General features: G+C 41.4%; 1 protein-coding gene across 5 annotated transcripts in view; it reads left to right on the forward strand.

Annotated features, from left to right (window-relative positions):
* il1rapl2 (interleukin 1 receptor accessory protein-like 2) overlaps nucleotides 1-18,343 on the forward strand; it is a 373,733-nt gene that overhangs the window by 240,329 nt on the left and 115,061 nt on the right. For all 5 annotated transcript variants that reach the window (XM_034597454.1, XM_034597453.1, XM_034597457.1 and 2 more), the window contains 2 exons: nucleotides 13,964-14,150; nucleotides 14,696-14,849. In XM_034597454.1, coding sequence (XP_034453345.1) covers nucleotides 13,964-14,150; nucleotides 14,696-14,849 — 341 coding nt within the window. The remainder of the gene's footprint in view (nucleotides 1-13,963; nucleotides 14,151-14,695; nucleotides 14,850-18,343) is intronic.

The following is an 18,343-nucleotide window of genomic DNA, read 5'->3' on the forward strand; positions in this document are numbered from 1 at the left end:
CAATTACGATTTCATTGTTTCCATCCTTTATTCATAACAATGGGAACAATATCTATAATGGTCTCCATCCCCTGCTGTGGTTTTACCTCTGTTACTCTGTCTATTTATGCATTCATCTATAGCCATCCCTCCACTCACCAGTCCATCCATCCATCCACCAGTCCATCCATCCATCCACCTGTCCATCCATCCATCCACCTGTCCATGCCTCACACTTGTCAGGGTGGTGTGTGTGTGTGTGTGTGTGTGTGTGTGTGTGTGTGTGTGTGTGTGTGTGTGTGTGTGTGTGTGTGTGTGTGTGTGTGTGTGTGTGTGTGTGTGTGTGTGAGAGTGAGTGATGGGATGTCTATATCATCTCTAGTGAATTAACAAACCAAGACAGATGGGGTCAAGGGGAAATTTATTTTCCATTTCTTCCATAGTTTCTTTATTTTATTTGTTTTTACTTATATCATTACTATGTCTCCCTTAATTAATTCAGCATATCTCCACAAATTCCACCATTTTAGGTTTCTCAATGTGTGTGACCCTGCTAGGCTTCTCAAAGAGTGCGATCTAAGATAGGTCCAAGAGACACAGCGTAGTAACTTTATAATGTTGACTCCCAAAACGAATGCTGTGAAGCAAAAGAAGTTATCATGAGAGGCTGTTGTTAGGGTGAAAAATCTAAGTGGATTCTTTGAATTCCTGATAGAACTCAGTTGGCCCTTAGGCAAAATGATTTAAATTTACACTCAGCGTTGAAGACCTCTTCAGAAATCCTGGGCATCTTTGATCCGTGCTGCATGCCCTGGGTCTGCCCCAAGTTTTGAAGCTGCCGGCAAAAGATATTTGTAATTCTCTCTGAGGTCACAGACATCCCGCCTTCACTTTGTTGTAACCAAGTAAATCAGTGTGAGTAAAAGACAAATTTAAACTGCTGCCTCTTCAGAGAATATTTGCTGTTGTTGAGGCTGCTTGAGGAAATCAACACATGGTGTAGGGGCACTTGGAGTCAAACTGAAGATGTGAGTCACCGCCCACATCCAGAGCTTGTTTTTCAGATCCAGTGATACTTTCCCTGACAGCTGCTTCCCCCAGTTAGCAAGACAATTGGCCACTCAATGGTTTGTTGGTTGTATTAAGAGTGGGAACATTATCTTGCATGGCTCCCTGTCTTTTTTATCTTATTAGTTGAAATCCTCACGTCCCGATAGCATCAATAAATAAAGTCGTCTGAATGACTGTAATATACATAACCAATCACTTTTTATACGAATGGTACCCTGGCGTACCTGTCACTAACTAAACAGCCTCCCTAAACACACACTGCCCATGCTCTCACTGCACATTCTCACAAGCCAGAGAGGAGAAGAGTCATACACAGTTGAAGCAGACACAATACTCAGAAGTTAGCGAGCGAGTCACGGACAAATCGTCTTCTAGCAGTTGTCAGCGCACATTCATATGAACTTATGCTGTGTTCTGCAGATTACATTGTGTTTTTGGTCACACACTGCTAGGTTTTGTTGTGTTGCCTCTCCATTTAAGAATACATTAGTTTATATCAATGTTATTTATTTTAGATATTTAAATCTCAGTTCGGTGGGATCTTTATATTGAGCAGGCTCCAATAATAGATTGGATTATATTAAAATGTATTCTCTGGGATTAGCTTCAAAAGAAAGCATGTGATGACTCTTGGTTAATGCAATCTGGCTTGTTTGTGGGTTTTTTTATCTTCTCACAATGATTTTCTGTGGGATAAAATGCTCCGGAGCATGTTGACCCCCACCCATCCCCCTTTGAGAGCTGAAACATGATTATATTCATATAGAATCCAGGGTTCTGTCCGTTGCCTGTTGATTCTGAAAACACTGCTGATCCACTGTGTCTATCCTCGTGTGTATTGTAGTGCACGGTGGGTTTGTACGAGCTAGAGAGAGTGCAACCTGGAGAAACCAAAGGTGAACAAGCATTAAAGGTGGAGTGACATTCCCTCTCAGGAGACAATAACTGGAAAATAACATTGTCTGAGACACAAGGTACAGAGAAAAGAGACGGGCACAGGGAGAAGGTGAAACTATTGAAAGAGAGAGAGAGGAGAAAGTAGTTAACAGAGAGAGAGAAAGGTTGAATTGTACATAAAGAAAAGGGGAGAGGTAGAGAGAGGAAAAGAGATGGAGGAATGAGTGGAGGATGAAAGAAAAGCAAAAATCCATTTTCTCCACAGGTATAAGGACCTCAGTTGAGGAGAAGGCATGCTGCGACTACCCAAGACTCATACACCTACTATGATTAGGACACAAGCGCGCACGCACACACACACACACACACACACACACCTAAATTGATACACACAGTGAGAAGTCTGTGTTTACTTTCGAAGCTTTAACACTTTGAGGAAGACTGCACCAAACCTCTTTCCTGCAACCCTCGACTGTTTGTGTGAGCAGCACAGAGAAGGAATCAAAACGTAGATGGAGGCACACACACAAACCCACACACACACACACACACACACACACACACACACACACACACACACACACACACACACACACACACACACACACACAAACAGAGAAGAGGACGAGGGATGAGAAAAACAGAGGACACAGTGATAGAGAGAAGGACTCTGGGAGAACAAAATAATGAGTGTTAGATAGTGAACAAGGTAGCGTGAGATGAGAGATTTCATGCCTCTGGCTTTGCCGTCACTTCAACACACTGCAATAGATTGAAATGTAACATGTTTTCGGTTTGGGAAAGTGAGTGAGTAGTCAGCTGAAAAGCTGGATCGCCTCTGGTATGGTGAATCTGTGAATTGCTTGGCTGGCAGGTCGATTTGGCAACATCTTGGCAGGACGGCTGGCTGGGTGGGGTTTGGTGGCTGCTTGGTTTGTTGGCAGGGTGGTAGGTGGAGTCACTGTTAAGTGTTTGATGGGTTTAGGGATATTTGACTACGTGGTTAACTGTTTGATTGAACCTTATGGATTTATGGAATGTTGGACAGTCCATCAGCCCAGCCAGGTGGTGCTCCTGGGACAAGGAGGGGCTACACAAGGGAGCAATTCCATATAGCTTAGACATATTTAATGTTATAATGAGAAATGTAAAATATTGAAGGTTATGAAACTGTGACAGGTCAAATTAGACAGAAGAGGTAAATCATTTAAAACATTGGGTTTAGAAATGTCATTGGTTCATCACTGTGGTCAATGTGTGCTGCAACCTTCTTTACTTGTTGGTCAATATGCTGTTGCTGAATGTGGTTTCACATTGTTCCATTCCAGTGGTTAGATGCCAGTTTATTCTGATGCAACCTATATAATTAAACATTTTATATATTGTACATTGTTTAAATTTTCTAGATCAAGCATGCTGTTATTATCAGATGTCATCTATCTCACTTTCCACCTTTCTGGTTTACATCATCCAGGCATTGGCACAGGGAGAGTGGGGCGAGCATCTTAGACGCAATAGTTACATTGTACATTTATTAAATAGTAATGATGTTGACATTTTCCCGAGAGGTGGCATTTTGTTTTTATGTGAATAATAATCATCTTCTCTTAGGCTTCATCCCTATTAGTATCTGGACGGGCAGAAACTGAGATGTTTGGAAAATAAGACGTAAAAAAAAAAAGCTCTGGCTGAGGACCTCTGGTCTTTTCAGTTACGACGTCACCACCACTCATTAGTAAGCCTCCTATCACATGACCCCTTCCAGAAGAAAACAACCGGCACTAACCTTGGCTACCAGTGGAGAACCGTAGGTGGATAATCTGTTGGATCGTTTGAGTTTTGAAAACACCATTTGCTTTGCTTCAGGTCTCCTTCCAACGGTTGGTGTTGATTTTTCTTGCTCATGGTTACAATCTATCATCATCAGCAGTTGCTGTTGCCTTCATGCAACAAAACCGTAAACCATAAAGATGGCAGATCAAAAGCTTAAATGGTTAAATTTGGAAATTTGTTCTTTAGGTATATGACAAATTCTTCTGAGATGGGTTGATGATTAGTTGTATGGCTAATTGGTGGTTTCCTACACACAATAAGCTGCTGATTGTCAACTAAAAAAGGATCATTATTCCATCTCACGTCCCATGAAGGAGTGATACCCATTCTCTACTGATGATGATTTTCCTCTTTTGTTTCTGTAGATACAGTGTGTCTACCTCGCTGTGTCCCTTCCTCTCACAGCTATACCCCTGTGGCATTTCTAGTAAGCCAAACCACCTGTCTCTCTCAGCATTAGACACAGATAAATCTCGTCTCTGTGGACATTCTCGCACAAGAAACACATAGTTGTCACAAGGGTATTTGCTAAAGCCAGCCAAATGTTTAACCTTTCTCTTTATCAGATTAACAGACATCTGAGCAAGAGACAAAGACAGCACACGGGAAAAAAAGAAGAGACAAAGAGAAGAAGAGAAAAGAGACAATGGCAGTAGGAGAGTAGAGTACAGAGGAGAGAGTGAAAAAGCAGCAAAGAAGGAGGGAGCGGTCATTTGAAGTTTCTTTGGCAGTCCTCTGTGACTTGGCAGCCATTGAGTCTGTACCACTCTCTTGCCAATGTGAGCCAACATGTGCCAGTGCCTGCTGCCCTGGCCAGTCTTTTGAAAAAAAGCAAGTGTGGAAAAGAGAAAAGTCGGCCCTGCTTTGACACTTTGATGTTCAAGGGGTTTTCAGGTGTTCTGAAACACAATCTGAATTGGTGCAGATATGGAGGAAAGGACTGGGACGGAGAAGAAAGGAGGGCAATGGATGAGGTGTGCAAACCAAGACCCCTGTGTGTCAGACTGGTCCTGTGTTAGAAAGAGCGCTCTGTAAAGCCAGGGTGGTGGTTTGATCCCCACAACATCCACAGCCCTCGTCCAAGTGTCCTCCATGAAGACATGGATCAGTGAATCTCACTCATGAAGTCATACTTTAGCTTGTTTTTAACACTTAAAGAAGCATATTGCCTTATAATGACCATGCTCAGTCACTCATTCTGGACTATGGTGTTAGACTTTAACATGTTGTTTGTTTGGCAGAAGCTTTTGAGGTGGAGTGCAGACCCTCAGAATTATTGCCACAAGGCAGCAGATAGCCGGAGGTCATAAGTTCAGAGGAAATGACAGGACTTTAGATAAAGAAATATGAAGTGATAGAGAGAGATAGTAGGTATTTATGTACCGTCAAAAGAGGAAGTTCCTCAAGGCATTATTTTTGAGGGAGAGGTATCCTGCTGAAGTTTTATAAATGTCTTGCCAAATAGTGACAAGTCTAGTCGTCATTTATTATATAAAAAGTAGTGGATGAGAAGGTTACAGTAATAAACCCGAATGAAGGAGTTCAGGTAGCTGGGTGTCACGCTGGTGGTCACTTTATAGGAACATTAGTACCTGTTATGTATGCTCCCTGATCTCCTGCAGTTTTAGTGTTTGAGTGCATATAGGTCCAGTCTAACCCTGTTGGCAGCATGTCCATGATAAAGCTGCTGCTGTGCAGAATCACCAGCAGGATGATTTAAGCAGGAAGAGAAATGTGCATCACAGCCAGTCAAAGAAGGACATTGAGAATATGGTATTGAAAAGCTTTCAGTGTCAAACCTGTTTTCTGCTGCCTTTACACCTGTCATGTTGAGTTGACACAGGCTATAATCACAGACCTTGTCAGGACCAGTAGATCTCATGGAGACCAAAGCTTGGGCAAACATCATTGTGTGTGTCTGTGTGTGTGTATGTGTGTGTGCTGGGTGATTTGTGAGTGTAATATCTTCAGTAACATTTATGTCAAATATCTATAGTAAAGTTCCACATGTTCCGGGACATAGTCATTTATTTTTTCTAATTAGAGAGGAATTTAAAGGACTTCTGTAGTCATGAAATGTCACACAGTTGCACCTACTGTTGTAAATAATGACTGACTCCAGTAAACATGACTTGAAATAGGAAATGCATTTCTTAAAACCCTCAACTCATGAATAATACCATTAAACTTTAGCTTATCAAAGCACAGTCATTGCTTTTTGATGGAAACACCTAAATTAAACACAGAAAAAATCTGCATAAGCAGAATTTATAATGTGACATATCCAGCGTGTTACGGTCTAATACCTACATCTATAAGAGCATCTGTGCTTGGATGCCTTCATGCACAGAAATGTGTGTGTGAAGGCCTGCGCAGGTGTCCACTCTCTCTCTCCCTCTCCCTCTCCCTCCCTCTCTCCCTCTCTCTGCCTGTTAGTTAGATTGATAGTCAAATTAATCTGCAGCTCCGTCCAGGTATAAACATGCTGCCTGCTGCCCAGGATACATCCCCCTCTATTAACGCCATAATTCAACACACCCTCCAGCAGCCTGCCCTGATCATAGGAGGGTAATTGCAGGGAGGGTGAGCTTGATTTATTGACGGAGAGGATATGGTGGATTGTAGGTTGATTTGGAGACTAATTTGTGCCTCATTTTGCATCTTAGATAATTGGAATTTGTGTTTATTGCAGAGCGCTCTTGGGCATGCACAAACACACACATACAGACAGTGCACAAATTTGAACAATGAGCGGCCAGCCAAAATGTAATGGGCCCAGAGTTTTTTTCTGGTGATGCGGCATTCCTTGAGGGTACTTTGGAAGTGATTGTGGACACTGTAACAGATGCATGGCAATCCCTTCAAGTTAGGATCAGAGTGTAGCGAGGAAAAAAATCCTTATGGCATCAGTGCATATGCTGTGTATGTGCCAGTGGGCCTCAACTAGCACTTTCATCTTGAACATGAACTCCAGAGAGGAGGACTATTTGGGGAAAATTGAATTTGTGGATTGTTAGAATATGTTGCTAACAAGCTACTGTATAATTGTATTAATCTGAATAGACTTATATAGAATTAGATTTACAACTGTTTCCAGTTGCATTTCCATTGATATGTGTGCCTTGGAGCACATTCCTCATTTGTCTTAATGCATGCACATATGGAGTCATGAACGCACATACGCTGAGATTGAAATCCCATGTTTTATTCAGAGCTGTCCTCAAATGCAAATAAAAGCAAATACCGTTTTCTTACAAGATAACAACCACACACTACAAACAGCAGTGAGTGTGTTTGAATGTGTGTGAACTTGTCAGGATACACATTGTGAGTTTTTGACCAATTGAGTGAGGTCATTCTGGGACAGTGGTGACATTTTGGTCAGTCCTGACTTTCTGACACACCTTCAAATTGCTGTATGAAGGGTGCGGCTTGGTTTTAGGGTCATGGTTAGAATTCTAGTTTAGGTTAGGATTAGGAATGTACCTGTAAAGATTGAGGTAAGGCTTAGGGGCTAGTGAATGCATTATGTCGATAGGTACCCTTACACAACTTGAGATACATGTAGAAACAGGCTGATAAAGGGTTATGGATGTCAAGCACTCACATTAGATGCAGATTGACAGCTGCAAATCTTTCATTTCACCTTTTAAATCTCTTTTTTCATCCCATTCATCTCTATAAAGACAGGATGCAGCTTCACTGGAGCCATTTTACTGGCATTAAATTGTCACTTAAAACTTATTTGTTAGACATCTTTGTTCCAAAACTGCTGCACAGAGACACAAAACACACATAAAACCACAAGATATATTGTCAGTAGAGTCGATTTCAACATTATAAAATCAAGAGGAAACGTGGTGATGTATATTTGTAATGCATTCACTCATCTACATGCGAAGATCAATACCACTCTAATATGTGCAGGCTAAATATGACGCTACTGCAATAGCGTCTCACACATTAACCCTCCTAAAATCACACGAGTGTGTTATTTTTTACACGTAGACAAATCTCTGAAATGAGAATATGTGAGTTTTAGTGTAGGCTGTCAGGATAGCTGCTTCCACCTGTTTCAAGTCTATGCAAAGCTAAGCTGACCAGCAAGGGGCTTTAGTTTCATTTTCACCATGCGCAGTGATTGAAAGTTGAATAAATGGGAGTGTTTCTCCCAAAATGTCCAACTATTTCTTCAGTAATAGTGTGCTGAGGGAAATACTGCCCTATCCACATTATTCCAAAAACAACGGCTATGTCACCTTTTGTGCAGTGAGAGCTTGACTCAGTCTAAAGAACACTAACATGCAATTGAGTGAACTGACCCTTTAACGTATCTGCTGTCCTCACGACACAGATAACTCAAATTCTTTTATTCATGTGAATGCAATAATCTTATTACCACAGCTTATATTTAAATAACACAGTAATGCTATTTCCTACAGATATAGAGCCAAGTCTAGGCACAGTGAGGGTTTGCTGAAAACAGATTAGACTCTGAGTGCCATGGACACGTGTCCCATAAGTGATCCTGATAAACACTCGTGCTGTTTATGCTGCTTTGCACGTCTCATGAGCATGAAAGAGCCTGAGGCAATGCAAACACATCTCTAATAAGATCAAGAAGAACCACAAATGCTATCCCGCACAATCTGATATGTAGCATTATATTAACTCGATTTTTTTTGTACTTCAAAATCTTCTCTCGTCGCTGTGTGTCCTGCAGCCATTTTCCCTGTCTGCTTAATAAAGTCCTGTGCCACATAAATGTCCTCCTCCTTCCTCTTGACAGATATTCATATTATCAGCTGTCTTCAGGCCTGAGATGTTCCGTTAATAGCTTTTACTTTCAGGGGGATTTATTGTAATTTCTTGTGGAAACCATTGTAAAAAGTGCCTAGAATTTTACCACAAAGACCAACTCTTAACTAGTAGATTTAACTTTCTACAGTGTACGGCTGCTGTGCCAACAATATTAAACTGCATTTTCATTTCCCTCCAAAGTTATAGTTTGACATTTTGGGAAACATCCTTATTTGCATTCTTGTCAAGAGTTAGACAATAACACATCTGTATTGAATACAATCAGAAGACAGGAGCCAGTTACCTCGACTTCGCACAAAAACTGCTAAGTCTGGTTGTCAAGCCGGGCCTCAAGTCCAGCCTTTTTATTTAGCTAACAGACTTGAAAGTGGTATTGATCCTCTGATCTAGCCTTTGACAACAAAGAGAGTCATTTCCACAGTGTCAAAACTCTTTCCTCAAATATTATGGATAGCTACAGTGACGTAAATGCATAGACAATGTGCACTTAAATGGAAACATTAATCTGTCATGCCTGCTCTGTCTGGGCAATGCTAAGTGTCTGCGGAGGGTAAAATCAAGGAGGAATGTTACAAACACATCCGCTGGCAAGGAAACTGATGCATTTATTCCCAACACCTTTGAATTCCTGTGGTGACAGAAGTTTTTCTTGGAAGACGCCAATTAAAGGGAAGTTCCAACCTCAGACGGTCTGTGGAAACACACAGGAGCTGCTGTGATGTTCAACACATGCAGGAGATGTTTGGGATGAAATGATGTGTTCTTTTCTTTTTCTTTCGGCGAACGCTCGAACTTTCACTCTGCTCCATCTGCTTCGTCCTTAATCAGTCATTTTCTTCATTTTTCAGAGCGTCTCAGACAAAGTGCATGAACATAATTAGGTGTGGGTGCTATGCTATCAGTTTAGGGTTAGTTTGAGTATGGTTACATTAAATTCCTTCCTCCATTTTTATGTATCTGTAATATTTTCAGTGTCGGGTTTCTCCGGTTTGCCTTGCAGGAATTAGGGAAAATAAAATGATACCAAACTACCAACATCAAGGTCAATCGTTACTTTTGGTGTAAAGACCATTTGTCAATAAAGTACAGCGCAACAAAGAAAAAAAATGTGCAGCTGTGCAGCGGTTAAAGCATTGAATACTCCAGTGTCTTTTACTCCAGGGGTATTTTACTAACTGAAACATTTAAATGTATTCCACACAGCGCCAGATATGAATCCACCCACACACAGACACACAATTTGCATTCGTAAGAGGTGCACAGCATGCGCTAAATGCTTCTGACACAGCGTTTCCATTGCAGTCTAATTGAATCGTCATGAGACATTTCTTCTTTACATTGATGCTGTTTTTACCATTTAGTATTTGGCATCTGGTTTTTGGGGACGGACAGGCAGAAGGGGAGAGAAGACAATGTGGAGGGACACAGCGGAGAGGGAGACAATAGAAGCTGCTTCAGTTCTCCTCAGTTTAGATCATCTCAGTTCAGTGTGTGTCACTGGCAGAGATGTGTACAACAGCATCATAAAAGCAACAAGATGAAAGGGCACTTTAACATAAAATCCCTTTCTGCTTTTGGAAGTGTTTCTATTTTAGTGCCATTGCAAGTGAGGACCAAAATCGTCTTTGAATTTAGATACTTCATCCTTTCTAGTGAAAAATTATCATGCGATTTATGTATATGTCATACGTTTTCACACATAATTTAATGTACATTACTTAGAAGAAGAGAGTGCAGCTCTGGCTGAGATTTTCTGTCCAAATCTGTCCGACTGAGAATAATCTTACTGAACCCTGCATTTTTTCCCCAATCCCAGACACATGCCTTGTAAAAATGAAGAAAAGAGCCCAGCCAATGTAATTGAGCCCGACTCAAACTCAAACCGAGACTCAGTCCAGGTATCAACACTCAAATCCTCAGTCAAGTCCTGAGTCACTAATATAGAATTTAGCCATTGTTTGAGGTTTACCAAAACAAGCAGTCAAAAACTCTTCATACTTCAGACACCTGAAGTGGCCGAGGTTCTTGGGCACTTGATGGCAGCAGCAATAAGATAATAACAGAAGACAAACACAGCACTGATTCATTGTTATTATAATACAGTATTCCATTATTCCACGACTGTCTCGGTGTCAAGTGTCCTGAGTCATGACAGACATCTGTTTCACTGCAGTGTCTCAGTTTTTAACATTCAACTATCAAATTGTTCTGGTTTTTACCAATTATAGTAAAGATTAGAATATACTTGTAACATCACTTAATTAGATCATTATCAGATTCTATCAAACTCATTATTACCAAATCTACTATAAAATCAGAAAGTGCACCATGTGTCTGTAAACAATACTGTATGTGTGTCAGTCAATGTTCAGTGGTCAGGGCCACTGGCCGTCATTCTGATGAAAACACCCATATATGTATTTCTTTTAAATGTGATTATACAAGTATATATGCATGTCTATATTTCACAAAATTGTGAATTTCACTATATTTCTAGTTTCCAATTGTTACTTTTATTGTATTTTAGTAATGTTTTCGCAGTGAAACATGGATGTCATCAAATAATATTAGTCAGTCTTTGTTAACAATATTGACACTGACTCTGAGTAATAGAAATGTCTAGAATGGCACTTGGTAGAGTGCATACTTGTGCCAAAGCCCAACATTCCCTTAAATTCACCCAATACACACAAAATTGAACACACTCATAGATATCAGTCCCCACAATATGGCTAATTTTTCTGATCAAGATCCAGTAATCATCCAGTAGAGGGAAATGTCGAAAAAACTATAATTTCGTAATGATGGATCTGCCCAATTTTCCCAAATCTGTCCCAAAATTTGACGGCGTCTGTGGTCGGCCCATGTCGCATCCTTCTAGGTGTTATGGAAATCTGTTCAGTGGTTTTTGCAAAATTTAGCTGACAAGCAAACATACAACCAAACAAGCCAACCAACCAAAAGACAAACTGACAGGGGTGAAAAGATAACCTTTTGGGCGGAGGTAATAATGTTAGCGGTTCATGAAAGGCTGGATGATCTGTGTGTCAGAGGGCGAGCTACACAGAGAGATGGGGGCATGAGAAGGTAAAGGTAAGTGAATCAGTGGAGGAGAAAACAAGATGCTGCAGCCGAGAGATGGATTGATGAGGAGAGTAACTGAGGGATGGACGGATAAAGGGCTTTGCAGGCCTCCAGTTCAATGCTCAGTGGTCCTGGTCAGTGACTAAAGAAACCCTGCGTCCCCTGTACAACACACAAACACACACACACACACACATACACACACATACACAGCATTGATGGGATAAGTGGTTTTGATCCACTTAGATGAGAGGTTGTGGTAAGGGGACAATAGCTGAGTCCTGTGTGTGTGTGCGTGCGTGTGTGTGTGCGTGCGTGCGTGCGTGTGCGTGTGTGCGCGCACATGGGTGAGGTAGAAAGAAAGAGGGATCAATGTGGTCTTTTGTGTCTGGAGGTGAACTTGGCAGAACACACACAGGAAGACCTACACAAACGTTTACGATCACCTTCAGCAAATTTTAAGACTTCAAATCCAAAGTGACGTTGAAACCACATTGCATCATACAAATCCTAACAAGCTCAAAAGTTTGTTCTGTTGATAACATGAGGTAATCCGTCTCAAGGACGTGCTGTCACACTTCAAATATCATCATTAAAAGAGTAAAGCAACAACACAAATAACAAGTCACTGTGTTCTTACACAGTCCACAGAGCCTATCTACCCTAAGTACTTCCCCTCTGTCCTTGTTACACTGACCCCCAAAAATATATATGTATCTATGAATATCTACTTCATTGTACCATACCAAGAATAATTTCTAATTTTTCTTGCCACTAGGGAGCACTTGTCTATTTACACATCCAACAGACGTGGAGCAACATTAGCATTTATTTGGAGTTGTGTCTCTGGGCACCTGATGAATGTCAGTCAAATAGTCACTCTCTTTTTAGCTTTGTATCGATTCACCACTGACTCCTGTGTGAAATGTTTTGCTCTTCAGGCAGCGAAACCCTCCTGTTTGCTCGCTGGTTAACTAAGAGTCAGTCGTTAGTCCTGAGCAGGCGCTTATAGTGGGATTCTTGTACAAAGAGTTTAATGAGGCCAATTAAACTTAAACTAAACAAAGATGTGCCCTGTAAAATAATTAACACAACTACCTTTTGCAAAATTTGAAAGAAAACGCTTAAAATGGTGTACGGTAACATCGTAAGTTAAACTATTTCAAGTTAGGTTTTATAAACTGGTGTAATAACATGGTAATGGTGTAGAGGACATAATGACGTGAGTCATAATCATACTATGCTCTGTAACATGTCAACAACTCTATAAATATTTATAAATATATTAACAATAAAGAAATAGTCAGAATATTGGTGTCCATGTAACATAGTCATTGTTCACAAAAATAGATTAATATTGGTTTAACCCTATTCCTTACTCAGTTATGTGCAACATTGAAAATGTGTTTAAACCCCTATTTTAAAAATGTCCCTTTTTGTGTATTATTGTTGTATACTATGGAATTGGGTTAATAAATATTATACTACGAGACTGATCTCTGAAATTTGGCCCATAGTTATGACACCAGGGTTAATGGTAAACTCATTCATTACAATAGTAAATACCAACTGACAACGGAAATTATCCCAAAAGTGAAGAAATGAGGATTAACCCCAACATTTTAAATGGTCACAGTTTAAACAAAACAATTCATGATGACTGGAGCTGGTTGTTGATAGAGTCTGATAGAACAGAGCCACTGTTTACGTTAGTAAAACCTGAAACAGGCCCTAAAGGGAAAAGACGTTTCTCTGTATCCTGCCCAAAACTGTGCCTTTACAGAGTTTAATTTCTTATAAAAGTGTGTTTTGTTTGTTGGCGCTGAAGGTTGTACAACCAGTAATTTCCTCTGGTTTCACTGTTGTCAACGGAACACTGAGATGTCGGAAGGGCCTATAATTTCACCAGAATACCCACAAAGATGTCAAATGGTCTCCATGAAAACATACTGTTTCATTCACAATGTCTCAGTGTTGAATCCCTCCTGTCACAGTTGTCATTACCTGTTGGATGGATAAACAAATCGGCACAAAACAAACACAAGCAGTTTGGAGCACTTGCCATAGAAATACACTTCACATATGTATAATATGTGTGATGCTGCCAAAGTTCAAAGCCACAACTTCAACTTAAGATTTTATTGGTGATTTTTCACTTTTTATGCACTTTTTCCATTCAAGAGCTCTGCATATTGTAATGTTTAAAAGTCTGACATTGTGAGTAGAGGAACATAATAATAAAGAGACATTCTCTTTGTTGTGTCTGTAATCCTTTCAGGAACTCAACATACTGCATGAAAGTGTCCATGTCGATGACGGTGGAGGAGAGTGATGAGGGGAAGTGCTTCAGCAGCAAAATCCGCCACCTGGAGAAAGCTGAGATAACTCACAGCAAAATGGTCACCTGCCCTGATATCGAAGACTACATGGCTCCGTACAAGCAGCCACAAATGACCTGGTACAAGGTATGACACACACACACACACACACACACACACACACACACACACACACACACACACACACACACACACACATGCTATCTCAGATATCAGATATGAACTGCAGAAAATGTTCCCACAACGGGTCCGGACTTTGTTCCAAGTTTGCCTTTCACACACAAGGAACAGCGTAGGAGATGATCTGGTCAGATGCGTTCACAAAGATGTCTACGTGTGTGATACCTCTTTTTCCCATTTGTCACATGTTAGAAGGTCATGCACGTGCCCACTTGCTTGCGGTGAATCCTTCGGATAATCTTCGACTGTGTTCTCACATGGGCTCACTCAGACATTCTGCAGAGGTTCTACCCAGTGGCTGGCAGGAGGAACTCTGGGAAATGTCTGGAGGAAGTGACTCAGACATTCTCATTCCCACACACAGCCCCTCTGGATAATTTTAGGAGATTTTTCAGGGGGTTTAGTGTTTTTCTGTAAGCAGCTATTTAGAGCAGTTCCTTATACACAAATGTCCAGACGATAGTAACGCATCCCTTCTGTCTGTGCGTCAGGAGTGTGAGCGGGTTGATTGGAGGAGCTCCATCATGGTGAACACCACACACCTGTGGATACCCGAGGTGGAGGAGGGCGACGGGGGAAATTACACCTGTGAGTTACAGTATGGATCGAGAGTGGTGCGGCGGACCACACAACTCAAAGTGACAGGTAGGACACAGCTCATGCATGAACGAGTGGAAAATACATATCTTGTGTTCTTGCAGTTTGTAGTTTTGAAATGATTCTGCAGGATGAGCTGCTTTGGTGAAAATGTGATTTGGCCACTGACGAGATATTTCAGTGGCAAAATGGACGTGAGCACATCCGCATCACCAGACCCTGGTTTTTAGTAACCTCCTGCTCAGTCTGATGGTGGCACATCCCTCGGATTGTAAAAGTAACGATTCAATGGGGACAGATTAAAGTAAAACTGGTTCGATGGAGTCGCAGCTTGGGGAAGGTGGTTGGAGCAGCTGACAGCAGCACAGTCAGTGTGGTGTTTCAAGGGAAAAGATTTGAACGGGACTAAATGTGGTTGTAAATTTCAGATCCTAATCTTTACTTCAATGGCTGTATTTCTAACGTGGAGCAGTTTCCACAGGAGACCTAGACATATTGAAGTGGTTTGAAGGTAAAAACGGTGACTCTTTATTACGTCACAGTGTTTCTGTCACTGATGGGTGAATAAATGAGTGAAGGATACAGGGATACATTAGTTCGTCAGGACTGGTCACGACTGGTGAATAATACGGTGACCACATACCTGAGTTTCTATGTGATCTCTCTGATTGCTAGGTGCATTAAACCACCCAGAATGAGTTTGTGTAAACTCACTGCCATCTCAGAAACAGAGAGGAGTTAAACCATGGCAGAAATAAGTGCTCTGTCAGCTTTTAATATACAGTGGATTTCTCACTGACTCCATCCATTATTTTGACAGATGCCTCAACTCAGCAATACATCATTCATCATTACTACAGCTCTTTTAAAGTTTCCTTGAACGCACAATGCAAAGCTGCCTGAACACAATTGAAGACATTTACATTGCTGCTGGCACAGGGTTGTGTGTTTGTGATTTGAGTTTATTTGTCTTATTCCCAGAGATTGTTTCAAGCTCCAGTTATTTCTGACTTAACTTTGACTCGTCAGTAACATCTGCACTTTGCTGTTATAAGCGTGTGTGGGTGTGTGTGTTTGTGTGTGAACTTGTACCGATATCTTAGTGAGGACCATTTTGAGCCCAGACCTTAGAGTAAATGGTAAATGGTTTTGTATTCATATAGCGCTTTTCTAGTCTTGATGACCACTCAAAGCTCTTTACAGTACAGTTTTACATTCACCCATTCACACACACATTCATACAGTGCATCTATTAGCAGCACTTTCAGGGTTCAGCATCTTGCCCAAGGACACTTCGGCAGGCAGATGGGAAAGACTGGGGATCGAACTGCCGACCTTCAGGTTGGAGGACGACCGCTCTACCCCTCAAGTGCGAGGACATTTTGACTGGTCCTCTTTTCTGACCCACTATAAATGGGCTGTTTGAGGGTTAAGACTTGATTTTTGTGTGTTTAGTGTTAAAATTACTTCAAGGTCAGGTTTAGGCATCAGTTAGTTTGATGTGATGGTTAAGGTTAGGATAAGGGTCTAGGGCAGGGGTATTCAACTAAAATTTAAAGAGGTCCAGTTAGAGAAAATTTCTTGAAGCAAAGGTCCGGAAGATCATAATGTCTAACTATTTAGTGAGATATATATTTAAGTAGCCTAGTAGTTCTATCAACATCTGCATGTACTAAATACCTGACTGTCAAATCAAATGAATTCAGTACGATTCAAAAACTTTTGGACAATATTTATTGTCACGTAACATAGAACTGAACATATATGTATGATTGCAGATATGTATAATGTTCTCTCATTAACTAAATAAAAGTAGGGCTGCATTTCAAAATAAGAGAAAATAAATAAAATGTGAAAATTGTGCATGTTCAAATAAAGGGCTTAACTTCAGAAAAATAAAATAAAGGGAGCAAAAGCTTGAATTTCCCTTTTTCTGTTTCACATCTTGACTCAAAAGTCTCAACCAATTTTACAGATAATAAATCTCAACATCTCAACAATTGAACAGTTTTAGAATCACTTTCTTCCCCTCTTATATCCCACTCCCCCACTTTGTTCGTCTGTTTCTCTCCCTTTCTCCGTCTCACTTCTGTTTCTCAACTTTCTCCACCTCACTCCTCTGTTTCTCTCCCTTTCTCCACCTCACTCCTCTGTTTCTCTCCCTTTCTCCGTCTCACTCCTCTGTTTCTCTCCCTTTCTCCGTCTCACTCCTGTTTCTCTCCCTTTCTCCACCTCACTCCTCTGTTTCTCTCCCTTTCTCCGTCTCACTCCTCTGTTTCTCTCCCTTTCTCCGTCTCACTCATCTGTTTCTCTCCCTTTCTCCGTCTCACTCCTCTGTTTCTCCCTTTCTCCACCTCACTCCTCTGTTTCTCTCCCTTTCTCCACCTCACTCCTCTGTTTCTCTCCCTTTCTCCGTCTCACTCCTCTGTTTCTCTCCCTTTGTTTTCTCTACCTGTATCTCTATCTGTCTTTTTCTTTCTACCGTCTTTTCATGTGTAACTTGCCTCTAACTCTCATCTGTCTGCACTGTGGAGTCGCAATGTTTACCGCCTGGAATGCACAGACTTGATTGGCTGAGTAGTATCACGTGGGATGGCTTAACTCGCATGCAATTGGTCTGTGCGTTTCCTCATCCGCTAAACCACTACCGTAAAGACTACAAAAGCTGTGCCGGTTACAAATAGAAGCGCCCCTTCAGGTTTTAAATCATAACGTTCTGTTTTGGCTGTAGGTCCGGGTCCGTACGGGACGGCTTCTGGGTCCGGACCCGGACCGCGGTCCGCCTGTTAGTGACCTCTGGTCTAGGGGATGCATTATGTCAATGAGCATCCTCACTAAGATACAAATACAAAGTTGTGCACTGTGCGTGTGTGAGTGTGTGAGTGTGTGTGTGTGTGTGTGTGTGTGTGTGTGTGTGTGTGTGTGTGCGCACGCTCATGGGAGAGAGCTTCAGTCTCTTTGATTTGTTGCAAATTCCTGCTATTGCACTCATTGTTGTGCCATGTGCAATATGCATGTTTTTATTTTCTATGACACATACACACACACACACACACACACACACACACACACACACACACACACACACACACACACTGAGTGACCTTCCAGTCTGTCATAATGTGATGTACCATGATAAGCAGCGTGCAGTGAAAGTGGATACAGCTTCAGCGACTACACTCTCTTACATTTTACTGTTTCATATCTCTTACATTTTGAATCCCAGAACCAGAGTCAGGCCTTTTTTTTGCTCATCTTGCTCTTCGTGCCGGTGGTTCAGACGTACAGCTTCCTCTTGTTCAGCGGAGCTGATATGAGCAGCCACTGCTTCATTTGCCATGGAATAATTCAGCACCACATTTTCTGAGTTGCCTTCATCTACGCTCATGTGGAGGGAGATAACAGTGGAAAGGTGGAATCACAGCCTTTCTTACACATTTTCGCAGCGTACACTGTAAAGGAAACAGTTTCGGTTGGTCCCCGTGTTGAGCTGTCTCCCTGGAACATCGCTCAGGTTGTACCTGAAGCGTGACTTAACACGG

This window comes from Hippoglossus hippoglossus, chromosome 10 (genome assembly GCF_009819705.1).
Source record: "Hippoglossus hippoglossus isolate fHipHip1 chromosome 10, fHipHip1.pri, whole genome shotgun sequence".
NCBI classification, from domain to species: Eukaryota; Metazoa; Chordata; class Actinopteri; order Pleuronectiformes; family Pleuronectidae; genus Hippoglossus; species Hippoglossus hippoglossus.